This window comes from Hypanus sabinus, chromosome 2 (genome assembly GCF_030144855.1).
Source record: "Hypanus sabinus isolate sHypSab1 chromosome 2, sHypSab1.hap1, whole genome shotgun sequence".
Taxonomy (NCBI): domain Eukaryota; kingdom Metazoa; phylum Chordata; class Chondrichthyes; order Myliobatiformes; family Dasyatidae; genus Hypanus; species Hypanus sabinus.
Window position 1 is genome coordinate 111,146,885 of NC_082707.1, and position 13,504 is coordinate 111,160,388.

At 47.9% G+C, this 13,504-nt stretch overlaps 1 protein-coding gene across 1 annotated transcript in view; it reads left to right on the forward strand.

Moving 5' to 3' along the window:
• Positions 1-4,418: 4,418 nt before the first annotated feature.
• galnt16 (UDP-N-acetyl-alpha-D-galactosamine:polypeptide N-acetylgalactosaminyltransferase 16) overlaps positions 4,419-13,504 on the forward strand; it is a 306,525-nt gene continuing 297,439 nt past the window's right edge. The window contains exon 1 of the mRNA XM_059952055.1: positions 4,419-4,635. Coding sequence (XP_059808038.1) covers positions 4,462-4,635 — 174 coding nt within the window. The 5' untranslated portion in view covers positions 4,419-4,461. The remainder of the gene's footprint in view (positions 4,636-13,504) is intronic.

Genomic DNA, 13,504 nt, shown 5'->3' on the forward strand with positions numbered 1-13,504 from the left:
ATAGCAATGTATCTCGATAGCTTCAGCAGTCTCTGAAAAGATAGGACTGCTCAGTCTTTTAAAGGTAGAGGAGAGACCATAATCTACAGGAGCAGAAATAGGCCATTTGGCCCATCGAGCCTGTTCTGCATTTCATCATGGCTGATCTAATTTTTCCTCTCAGCCCCAATCTCCTGCCTTCTCCCTATATCTCTTCATGCCCTGACCAATCAGAAATCTATCAACCTCTGCCTTAAATATACATAAAGACTTGGCCTTCACAGCTGCCTGTGATGAAGAATTCCACAGATTCACTACTCATTGGCTAAAGAAATTCCCCCTTATCTCTGCCCCTCTATTCTGAGTCTGTGTCTTCTGGTCTTGGACTCTCCCACCATAGGAAACACCTTCTCCACATCCACTCGATCAAGATCTTCCACCATTCAAAAGGTTTAAAAGTGGTCACCCCTCATTCTTCTGAATTCTAGTGAATCCAGGTCCAAAGCCATCAAAAACTCTTCATACGACAAGCCATTCAATCCTGGAATCACCTCCTCTGAACCCTCTCCAGTTTCAGCACATCCTTTCTAAGATAAGGGGCCTAAAACTGCTCACAATACTCCAAGTGAGGCCTCACCAGTGTTTTATAAAGTTTCAACATTACATCCTTGCTTTTATATTCTAATCCTCTTGAAATGAATACTAACATTGTATTTGCCTTCCTCACCACAGACTCAACCTGTAAACTAACCTTTAGGGAATCCTAAAACTCCCAAGTCACTTTGCACCTCAGTTCTTTGAATTTTCACTCCATTTGGAAAATGGTCAACCCTTTTATTTCTGTACCAAAGTGCATGACCATACATGTTCCAGCACTGTATTCCATCTGCCATTTCTTTGCCCATTCACCAAATCTGTCTAAGTCCTTCTATCACCTCTTTCCTTCCTCAGAGCTACCTGCCCTTCCACCTGTCTTCATATTATCTGCAAACTTTGTAACAAAGCCATCGGTTCCAACATCCAAATCATTGACGTATAATGTATAAAGAATCGGTGCAACACAAACCCCTGTGGAACACCACTAGTCACCGGCAGCCAGACAGAAAAGGCTCCGTTCATTCCCACTCTTTGCCTCCTGCCAATCGTCCACTATTTTATCCAGCCTAGAATCTTTCCTGTAATACCATGGATTGGAAGCTTGTTTAGCAGCCTCATGTGCGGCACCTTGTTAAAGGTCTTCTGAAAATCCAAGTACACAACATCAAGCAATTCTCCTTTGTCTATCCTGCTTGTTAATTCTTCAAAGAATTATATAAACATATAACAATTACAGCATGGAAACAGGCCATCTCGGCCCTTCTAGTCTGTGCCGATATTTACACTCACCTAGTCCCACTGGTCCGCACTCAGCCCATAAGCTTCCATTCCTTTCATGTCCATATACCTATCCAATTTTACTTTAAATGACAATACTGAACCTACCTCTACCACTTCTACTGGAAGCTCATTCCACACAGCTACCACTCTTTGAGTAAAGAAATTCCCCCTCGTGTTACCCCTAAACTTTTCCCCCAACTCTCAAATCATGTCTTCTTGTTTGAATCTCCCCTACTCTCAATGGAAAAAGCCTATCACGTCAACTCGATCTATCTCCCTCATTATTTTAAATATCTCTATCAAGTCCCCCCTCAACCTTCTATGCTCCAAAGAATAAAGACCTAACTTGTTCAGCCTTTCCCTGTAACTTAGGTGCTAAAACCCAGGTAACATTCTAGTAAATCTTCTCTGTACTCTCTCTATTTTGTTGATATCAAACAGATTTTCAAACAGACAATTCTAACAGATTTGTCAGGCAAGATTTTCCCTTGAGGAAATCGTGCTGACTACGGCCTATTTTATCACGTGCCTCATTCTTAATAACCAACTTCAGCATCTTCCCAACCACTGAGGTCAGACTAACTGGCCTGTAGTTTCCTTTCTTCCGTCTTGCTCCCTTCTTGAAGAGTGGAGTGACATTTGCAATTTTCCAGTCTTCCGGAACCATTCCAAAATCTTGATTCTTGAAAGATTATTACTAATGCCTCCACAATCTCTTTAGCCAACTTTTTCAGAACTCTGGGGTGTACACCATCTGGTCCAGGTGACTTAATCTACCTTCAGACCTTTCAGTTTCCTAAGAATCTTCTGTCTAGTTATGGTCACTTCACACACTTCATGGCCCCTGACACCTGGAACTTGCACCATACTGATAATGTCTTCCACAGCAAAGACTGATGCAAAATACCTATTCAGTTCATCTACCATTTTGTTGTCCTCCATTACTATCTCTCCAGCATCGCTTTCCAGCAGTCTAATATCAACTTACACTCTCGCCTTTCTTTTATCTGAAGAAACTTCTGGGGTTCTCTTTAATATTATTGGCTAGCTTACTTTTGAATTCCATCTTTACCTTCTTAGTGGCTTTTTTAGTTGCCTTCTGTTGGTTTTTAAAAGCTTCCTAATCCTCTATTGTCTCACTAATGTTTGCTCTATTCTATGCCCACTGTTTGCTTTTATATTGGCCTTGACCTTTCTTGTTAGCCACAGTCTGGTCATCTTTCCTTTAGAATACTTTTTCCTCTTTGAGATGTATGTATCCTGTGCCTTACAAGTTACTTCCAGAAATCCCAGCCATTGCTGCTCTGCCATCATCCCTGCCAGTGTTCTTTTCCAATCAATTCTGGCCAACTCCTCCCTCATGCCTCTGTAATTCCCTTTACTCCACTGTAATACTGATACATCTGACTTTAGCTTCTCCTTTCAAAGTTCAGAGTAAATTTGATTATATTATGATCAGTTTCTGACAAAGGGTTCTTTTACCTTAAGCTCTCCAAACAATTCTGGTTCATTGCACAACATCCAATAGCTGATAATAGTGGGCTCAACCACGAGTTGCCCTAAAAAAGCCATCTGATAGGCACTCTAGAAATTTCTCCTCCTGAATCCAGCACCATCCAGATTTTCCCAATCTACCTGCATATTGAAGCCCCCATGACTATTGTAACATCACCTTTGGTATGCATTTTCCATCTCCCATTGTAATTTGTAGACCACATCCATACGACTGTTTGGGGGTCCGTATACAACTCCCATCAGGGTCTTTTTACTCTTGCTGTTCCTTAGCTCTATCCACAATGATTCAACACCTTCTGATCCTATATCACCTCCTTCTAATGATTTGATTTCACTTTCTTACCAACAGAACAACGCTACCCCCTCTGCCTCCCTACCTGTCCTTTTGATACAATGTGGATCTTTGAACATTAAGCTCACAGCTATAATCTTTCAGCGATGATTCAGTGATGCCAACGACATCATACCTGCCAATCTGCTGCAAGAGCACCTTCCTAATTCCATGTACTGCGCACATTCCGATACAGCACCTTCAGTCCTGGATTCACCCATTTCGATTTTTGTGGCTCTATGCTCAACCTTTTGATTCCTAAACGTGTCTGTGGTCTTACCAACAGCTGATGTTGCAACGTGGCCTGAATCAACTCCTGTCTAAGAAAGGACCTGGAGCTGCTGCAACATCTTACCAGCAGCTGCCTTCACAATCTCTCCACCAACTGTTCTGAGAGGGAGAGTGCTTTATGATTTACTCATCATGGTGCACAGTGGTGGCGGCTCTGTCTCAGACCTGATCACTCGACATGGAACATCTTGCAGTCAAACATTCCCTTTATGTGCCGAGGGCGCTTTTCCATCATCATCCTGGCAGTGATGCACATTCATCCTCAAGTCAACATGAGGCGTGCACTCGAGGAAGCGCACTGTAATCAGTAGGCACGGGGTGAAAGAGGAAGACATCGGGAAGGGCTGAGAGTGCAGCAGAGGACGGGAATCTACTGAAAATGGAGTGATCATTTATGTGGATGGTTTGGGAATGTAGTGCAGAGGCAGGAATTCATTGGGAACGAAGCGGCTGGATGGAGCGATGGGGATTCACTGGGATTCACTGGGAATGGAGAAAAGACATTGGGATGGGTTAGGCAACGCACACAAAATGCTGGAGGAACTCAGCACCTCGGCCAGAAACGTCGACGGCCCTCTTTTCCATAGATGCTGCCTGGCCTGCTGAGTTCCTTCAGCATTTTGTGTGTGTGGCTGGGATTTCCAGCATCTCCAGATTTCTCTCGTTTGAGAGGGATTAGGAATGGGTTGAAAGTACACTGCGACTGGATTCGGAATCGAGGAACAGGGATTCATTAGGAATGAAGGGAGAGGGATTCCGCTACGAATGGTGCAGGACATTAGGATGGTTAAAGAATAATGGCACTTTATAGAGACGTGACCTCAGCTGCGGTGTCATGCAGCAGGATTGTGAGAATGCATTTAAGTGCTGCAAAAGCGCGCGTTAGGACCCGGCGGACGCCAGCACGGCTGTGTCTGCGGCGGTGCTGTGCCGACCAGGGTGCGAGGGGCAGGAGCGCCCAGCCCACGATGCGAAGGGTGCGGGTGAACGCCGCCGCCCTGCTCACAGTTGCCTGGATCCTCGGTTTGTTCTACTATCTGTGGCAAGGGGGCAAGCCCCGTCCAGCAGTGCACGGCCCCGGGGAGCCCCTGTACCAGCGGCAGCCCCTGCACTCCGGGCAGGTCGCCGGCGGCAGGCAGGCGGTGAGTGTATCGGCAGTGGGGGTGCTGCAGGGGAGGGAGCATCAACCATCCCAGTGGTTCCTTTTTTCCTCCACCGCTCTCCCTCCGTTCCCCCTATCTCCCCATCATTCCTCTCCCCACCAACACCCCTATCTCTCCAGCGCCCCCTACTCTCCCCACCGTCCGTTTCTCTCCCTACCAACAACCTTCTCTCTCTCCACCGTCCCCGCTCTCTCCCCACAAACACCCCCTCTCTCCTCTCTGTCCCTTTCCCATATCTCCGTCCCTGTCCCCTTCTATTCTGTTCTCACAATGAGGCCCACTCATTCTCTCCTGACTGTTATCCCTCCCCTCCATCCATTGCCTCTATACCCCCGGTCCATTACCTCTCTAACTCCCCACCTATCCTCTCTCTAACCCCCCACCCATCCTCTCTCTAACCCCCCACCCATCCTCTCTCTAACCCCCCACCCATCCTCTGTCTAACTCCCCACCCATCCTCTGTCTAACTCCCCACCCATCCTCTGTCTAACTCCCCACCCATCCTCTCTCTAACCCCCCACCCATCCTCTCTCTAACCCCCCACCCATCCTCTCTCTAACCTCCACCCATCCTCTCTCTAACCTCCACCCATCCTCTCTAACTCCCCACCCATCCTCTCTCTAACCCCCCACCCATCCTCTCTCTAACCCCCCCACCCATCCTCAACTCTCTCCACCCCCACCATCACCCCCACCCATCCTCTCTCTAACCCCCCACCCATCCACTCTCACCACCCCCACCCATCCTCTCTCTCCACCCCCACCCATCCTCTCTCTCCACCCCCACCCATCCTCTCTCTCCACCCTCACCCATCCTCTCTCTACCCCCACCCATTCTCTCTACCCCCACCCATTCTCTCTACCCCCACCCATTCTCTCTCTACCCCCACCCATCCTCTCTCCCCAACTCCCCACCCATCCTCTCTCCCCAACTCCCCACCCATCCTCTCTCCCCAACTCCCCACCCATCCTCTCTCCCCAACCCCGCACCCATCCTCTCTCCCCAACCCCGCACCCATCCTCTCTCCCCAACCCCGCACCCATCCTCTCTCCCCAACCCCGCACCCATCCTCTCTCTCCAACCCCCCACCCATCCTCTCTCTAACCCCCCACCCATCCTCTCTCTCTACCCCCATCCATTCTCTCTCATCCCTCTCTGCACTGACTACCATATCTTTTGTTTTTTGTCTCATTCATCTTGTTTAATGCTCTTATTTCTAAGCTTTGCTGATTTTTCGTTCTCATCTTTCTTTGTTGTCTCCGGCGGCGTAATGCGCCTGTGGCGATTCTGCTTCAGTGTATCAGCATGAGTGTTGGATCGGGCGGGCCGAGACGGGGATGGGAGGGCGAGGGGTGTGAGAGGGAGACCCGCCAACCTGGCGGTAATTACGAAGCACAGAGGCGACACATGTATTATGTTGCAAATCGGGTATCTGTGCATAATACAAACAGTTGCCGCTGCACTTGCACACGTCCCGTCGCAATTCAGGACACGGATTCTGCAAATTCTGGAAATCTTGATCAACAAAATGTGGAGGAACTCAGCAACCCTGATGAAGGGTCTCGGCCCGAAGCGTCGACTGTTCATGACCTGCTGTGGACGCTGTCAGACTTGCTGAGTTACCGCGGCGGCATATTTTACTATTTGAATTTAACGGCGGTGTGTTGTTGAAAGCGGTTCCCACGCAGCATGTGTAGCCGGTGCGCACAGTACGGGTTTTGTGGTCTGTTCTGGGTTTTGTGATCTGTTCTGGGTTTTGTGGTCTGTACTGGGGTTTGTGGTCTGTACTGGGCTTTGTGGTCTGTACTGGGGTTTAGTGGTCTGTACTGGGCTTTGTGGTCTGTACTGGGTTTTGTGGTCTGTACTGGGCTTTGTGGTCTGTACTGGGTTTTGTGGTCTGTACTGGGTTTTGTGGTCTGTACTGGGTTTTGTGGTCTGTACTGGGCTTTGTGGTCTGTACTGGGCTTTGTGGTCTGTACTGGGTTTTGTGGTCTGTACTGGGTTTTGTGGTCTGTACTGGGCTTTGTGATCTGTACTGGGGTTTAGTGGTCTGTACTGGGCTTTGTGGTCTGTACTGGGTTTTGTGGTCTGTACTGGGTTTTGTGGTCAGTACTGGGTTTTGTGGTCTGTACTGGGTTTTGTGGTCTGTACTGGGTTTTGTGATCTGTACTGGGGTTTAGTGGTCTGTACTGGGCTTTGTGATCTGTACTGGGGTTTAGTGGTCTGTACTGGGCTTTGTGGTCTGTACTGGGTTTTGTGATCTGTACTGGGTTTTGTGATCTGTACTGGGTTTTGTGATCTGTACTGGGTTTTGTGGTCAGTACTGGGTTTTGTGGTCTGTACTGGGTTTTGTGATCTGTACTGGGCTTTGTGGTCTGTACTGGGTTTTGTGGTCTGTACTGGGTTTTGTGATCTGTACTGGGTTTTGTGGTCTGTACTGGGTTTTGTGGTCTGTACTGGGTTTTGTGGTCTGTACTGGGTTTTGTGGTCTGTACTGGGCTTTGTGGTCTGTACTGGGCTTTGTGGTCTGTACTGGGCTTTGTGGTCTGTACTGGGTTTTGTGGTCTGTACTGGGTTTTGTGGTCTGTACTGGGCTTTGTGGTCTGTACTGGGTTTTGTGGTCTGTACTGGGCTTTGTGGTCTGTACTGGGTTTTGTGGTCTGTACTGGGTTTTGTGGTCAGTACTGGGCTTTGTGGTCAGTACGGGTTTTGTGGTCAGTACTGGGTTTTGTGGTCAGTACGGGTTTTGTGATCTGTACTGGGTTTTGTGGTCTGTACTGGGTTTTGTGGTCTGTACTGGGTTTTGTGGTCTGTACTGGGCTTTGTGGTCTGTACTGGGCTTTGTGATCTGTACTGGGTTTTGTGGTCTGTACTGGGCTTTGTGGTCTGTACTGGGTTTAGTGATCTGTACTGGGCTTTGTGGTCTGTACTGGGTTTTGTGATCTGTACTGGGTTTTGTGGTCTGTACTGGGTTTTGTGGTCTGTACTGGGTTTAGTGGTCTGTACTGGGTTTTGTGATCTGTACTGGGTTTTGTGATCTGTACTGGGCTTTGTGATCTGTACTGGGTTTTGTGGTCTGTACTGGGTTTTGTGGTCTGTACTGGGTTTAGTGGTCTGTACTGGGTTTTGTGATCTGTACTGGGCTTTGTGATCTGTACTGGGCTTTGTGATCTGTACTGGGTTTTGTGATCTGTACTGGGTTTTGTGATCTGTACTGGGTTTTGTGGTCTGTACTGGGTTTTGTGGTCTGTACTGGGCTTTGTGGTCTGTACTGGGCTTTGTGATCTGTACTGGGCTTTGTGGTCTGTACTGGGCTTTGTGATCTGTACTGGGCTTTGTGGTCTGTACTGGGCTTTGTGGTCTGTACTGGGCTTTGTGGTCTGTACTGGGCTTTGTGGTCTGTACTGGGTTTTGTGATCTGTACTGGGTTTTGTGGTCTGTACTGGGTTTTGTGGTCTGTACTGGGTTTTGTGGTCTGTACTGGGTTTTGTGGTCTGTACTGGGCTTTGTGGTCTGTACTGGGCTTTGTGGTCTGTACTGGGCTTTGTGGTCTGTACTGGGCTTTGTGGTCTGTACTGGGCTTTGTGGTCTGTACTGGGTTTTGTGGTCTGTACTGGGTTTTGTGGTCTGTACTGGGTTTTGTGGTCTGTACTGGGCTTTGTGGTCTGTACTGGGCTTTGTGATCTGTACTGGGTTTTGTGATCTGTACTGGGTTTTGTGGTCTGTACTGGGCTTTGTGATCTGTACTGGGCTTTGTGATCTGTACTGGGTTTTGTGGTCTGTACTGGGCTTTGTGATCTGTACTGGGCTTTGTGATCTGTACTGGGTTTTGTGATCTGTACTGGGCTTTGTGATCTGTACTGGGCTTTGTGATCTGTACTGGGTTTTGTGGTCTGTACTGGGTTTTGTGGTCTGTACTGGGTTTTGTGGTCTGTACTGGGTTTTGTGGTCTGTACTGAGCTTTGTGATCTGTACTGGGTTTTGTGATCTGTACTGGGTTTTGTGGTCTGTACTGGGCTTTGTGATCTGTACTGGGCTTTGTGATCTGTACTGGGCTTTGTGATCTGTACTGGGCTTTGTGATCTGTACTGGGCTTTGTGATCTGTACTGGGCTTTGTGATCTGTACTGGGCTTTGTGATCTGTACTGGGCTTTGTGGTCTGTACTGGGCTTTGTGGTCTGTACTGGGCTTTGTGGTCTGTACTGGGCTTTGTGGTCTGTACTGGGCTTTGTGATCTGTACTGGGCTTTGTGGTCTGTACTGGGTTTTGTGGTCTGTACTGGGTTTTGTGGTCTGTACTGGGTTTTGTGGTCAGTACTGAGCTTTGTGATCTGTACTGGGTTTTGTGGTCTGTACTGGGTTTTGTGGTCTGTACTGGGCTTTGTGATCTGTACTGGGCTTTGTGATCTGTACTGGGCTTTGTGATCTGTACTGGGCTTTGTGATCTGTACTGGGCTTTGTGATCTGTACTGGGCTTTGTGATCTGTACTGGGCTTTGTGATCTGTACTGGGTTTTGTGGTCTGTACTGGGTTTTGTGGTCTGTACTGGGTTTTGTGGTCTGTACTGAGCTTTGTGATCTGTACTGGGTTTTGTGGTCTGTACTGGGTTTTGTGGTCTGTACTGGGCTTTGTGATCTGTACTGGGCTTTGTGATCTGTACTGGGCTTTGTGATCTGTACTGGGCTTTGTGATCTGTACTGGGCTTTGTGATCTGTACTGGGCTTTGTGATCTGTACTGGGCTTTGTGATCTGTACTGGGCTTTGTGATCTGTACTGGGCTTTGTGGTCTGTACTGGGCTTTGTGGTCTGTACTGGGCTTTGTGGTCTGTACTGGGCTTTGTTATCTGTACTGGGTTTTGTGGTCTGTACTGGGCTTTGTGATCTGTTCTGGGTTTTGTGATCTGTACTGGGCTTTGTGATCTGTTCTGGGTTTTGTGGTCTGTACTGGGCTTTGTGGTCTGTACTGGGCTTTGTGATCTGTACTGGGTTTTGTGATCTGTACTGGGCTTTGTGATCTGTTCTGGGTTTTGTGGTCTGTACTGGGTTTTGTGGTCTGTACTGGGTTTTGTGGTCTGTTCTGGGTTTTGTGGTCTGTACTGGGCTTTGTGGTCTGTACTGGGCTTTGTGGTCTGTACTGGGCTTTGTGGTCTGTACTGGGCTTTGTGGTCTGTACTGGGCTTTGTGGTCTGTACTGGGCTTTGTGATCTGTACTGGGCTTTGTGATCTGTACTGGGCTTTGTGGTCTGTACTGGGCTTTGTGATCTGTACTGGGCTTTGTGGTCTGTACTGGGTTTTGTGGTCTGTACTGGGTTTTGTGGTCTGTACTGGGCTTTGTGATCTGTTCTGGGTTTTGTGATCTGTACTGGGCTTTGTGATCTGTTCTGGGTTTTGTGGTCTGTACTGGGCTTTGTGGTCTGTACTGGGCTTTGTGATCTGTACTGGGTTTTGTGATCTGTACTGGGCTTTGTGATCTGTTCTGGGTTTTGTGGTCTGTACTGGGTTTTGTGGTCTGTTCTGGGTTTTGTGGTCTGTACTGGGCTTTGTGGTCTGTACTGGGCTTTGTGGTCTGTACTGGGCTTTGTGGTCTGTACTGGGCTTTGTGGTCTGTACTGGGCTTTGTGGTCTGTACTGGGCTTTGTGGTCTGTACTGGGCTTTGTGGTCTGTACTGGGCTTTGTGATCTGTACTGGGCTTTGTGATCTGTACTGGGCTTTGTGATCTGTACTGGGCTTTGTGATCTGTACTGGGCTTTGTGGTCTGTACTGGGGTTTGTGGTCAGTACGGGTTTGGAGGTTGGCCTTGGCTTTGTGGTCTGTACTGGGGTTTAGTGGTCTGTACTGGGGTTTAGTGGTCTGTACTGGGTTTTGTGGTCTGTACTGGGGTTTGTGGTCTGTACTGGGCTTTGTGGTCTGTACTGGGCTTTGTGGTCTGTACTGGGCTTTGTGGTCTGTACTGGGCTTTGTGGTCTGTACTGGGGTTTGTGGTCTGTACTGGGATTTGTGGTCTGTACTGGGGTTTGTGGTCTGTACTGGGGTTTGTGGTCTGTACTGGGGTTTGTGGTCTGTACTGGGGTTTGTGGTCAGTACGGGTTTGGAGGTTGGCCTTGGCTTTGTGGTCTGTACTGGGCTTTGTGGTCTGTACTGGGCTTTGTGGTCTGTACTGGGCTTTGTGGTCTGTACTGGGCTTTGTGGTCTGTACTGGGCTTTGTGGTCTGTACTGGGGTTTGTGGTCTGTACTGGGGTTTGTGGTCAGTACGGGTTTGGAGGTTGGCCTTGTGCTGTGTGCAAACGGCCAGACATTCACCGTCGAGAGCGCTCTGGAGAGTACAGTCTCTGAGCTTTTGCGTCTCCTCTGTGCATTTTCGAAACTGATGAGGTGACAAGAGCTGAATTGAAGTGTGTCTATTCACAGATGTGTTACCAACCAGAAAATTACCATCATGTTCGGACGGCTGAGAAATCGATTTGATATTAAGCCAGGTTACTAAAAGTGGGTAGAGGCGGGGCTCTGAGCGAAGGGAGCAATTTTCGGGGTAGAGGAGCCAGCTCGCTGACTCCGATGATAGGCAAGGGTGAGAGAAACATCCACGCTGCCTCAACGTACCGATCTGAGGACCTGTCTGGATGGCGTGCGCAACTGTCTTTTTACACTATAACTGGGTAATTGGGACAATAATGAACTGATTTACCAATTTGACCCACCAATGATGCTGGTTAATGCTGCACATGGGCCTATATCCCTGACTCCTTAGGTGCCTCAAACTAGGAAGAGGCCATGGTGGTGAAAGGGTGAAATTAAGGCCTGCCTGTCTGTATAGGGATCAGACGAAAGCTGGGAAATAGCAGGAATCCAGAAAGTCCAATTAAGTTTCCACAAAGTGATATATTCAAGGAATGTCCAAGAACAGCGGCTCCCAACCTTTATGCTGTGGACTGCCACCCACAACCAGGGGTCTGTGAATCCCTGACTTGGGGCTATAGAGGCCACATGGAAATGGGTCACACCAACCAAGATAGCAAATTGGTTCTTAATGGCACAGGTACAGTGGGAAGCTTTGATTTGCATTTCACCTAATCAGATCACGCTACCTATAATATGTAATCAGATCACATGGAATTGGTAACCACGGTACATGAGATAGTAGCTGGGGAGAGTGATCTCATTAGAGTGAAATTGCAGTCCAGGCAGCCAGAAGGTGCATGGCCAGGATGAGGTAGAGTCTAGAGAACATCTTATTGTCCAAGGGATCCATAAAGTCTTGGAGATGACTAGGAAAGGAAAGCAATATGAACTATTGAAGATTTTAAGACCACATATGGAATTTCATGAGCAATCTTGGCCTCTGTAACTACGGAAGGATGTGCTGGCCTTGGAGTGGGTCCAGGGGTTCACAAGAAAGATCCCTGGAATGAAAGGCTTAACAGCAGGACGTTTGATGTCTCCACACTTGTATCTGATGCAGTTCAAAAGGGTGTGTGTGTGTGTGTGTGTGGGGGGGGACGGGGGACGGACATCGCATTGAAACCTATTGGATATTGAAAGGGCAACACACACAAAATGCTGGAGGAACTCAGCAGGTTAGGCAGCATCTATGGAGAGGAATAAACAGTTGGCGTTTTGTGTTGAGACCCTTCATGAGGATACCGAAAAGTCTGGATAAAGTGCACATAGAGAGAATGTAGGAGAGTCTACAATCTGAGGTATAGTCCCAGAATAAAGGGGTGTCCATTTAAAACTGAGATGAGGAGGAATTTTTTCAGCCAGAAGGTTGTGAATCTGTTGAATCGGGTGATGTTGGGGGGGTGGGGGGTTGAGGACATGCTCTGCATGAGGTGCTAGGAAAGTTTTGGGAACAGCGGTTGAGAATAGTTTCACTTCATCTTATGCACGGGCATTTAATGCAGTGATTTATACAGTACCTGTGGTGCTCATGCCTAATATCAACCTTGTGTCAGAAAGGGGAATTTCTCACACAAGTAAGGCTAAATTGCACAACACCCTGCTTTTGCAAAGAGGGTGAAAAGATAATTAGCATACCTTTCCCTATTTGCTTAGAGTTACACAGGATGGCAATTGCTCAGTCCTGGCCAAGTTGCCTATCCCATTTGCCAGTATTTGGCCTATATCCTCTAAACAGTTGCTATCTATGTACCCGTCCAAAAGTCTTTTAAATGCCCTGATGCGAGGTTTCGACTAAAACACTGACAATTCCTTTCAACCCCATAGATGCTGCTTGACCTGCTGAGTTCTCCAGCAAGTTGTTTGTTGATCCAGATGTTAGCGTCTGCAGTCTGTTGTTATCGTACCCAGCTCTGCTGCTTCCTTCACTCCATATACACACTCCCTGTGTGAAGAAGTTGCCTTTCAGCTCCATTTTAACTCTTGCCCCTCACCTTGCGTGGCACAGCAGTGTAGCAATAGTCTATTGCTTTACAGTGCTAATGATCACTGGTTGGGACTTAGTTCCCGATGCTGTCTGTAAGGAGTTTGTATGTTCTCCCTGTGACTGCAGGTCTCCTCCTGGTGCTCCTCCCACATTCCAAAGGCATACAGTTCGGATTAGTGAAATGTGGGCATGCTATGTTGGCGACAAAAACACGGCAACTCTTGTAGTGGATTTAATTGATTTGTTTATTGAACATTTACTTTTTTAGATACACACAGGATCGGTTCTTCTGACGCTTGAACAGCCCCTGATTTAATCCTAGTCTAATCAATGGACAATTGTACGTGGCCTATCAGCGGCTATAACTGGAGCATCAGTCATGAGTTAAATAGCAGGGAGGGTTCAGGCATAAAAGGGAGCCGCTTCCTAGCAGAGCGGTCATCGACGGAGTGATCTGAGGCAGA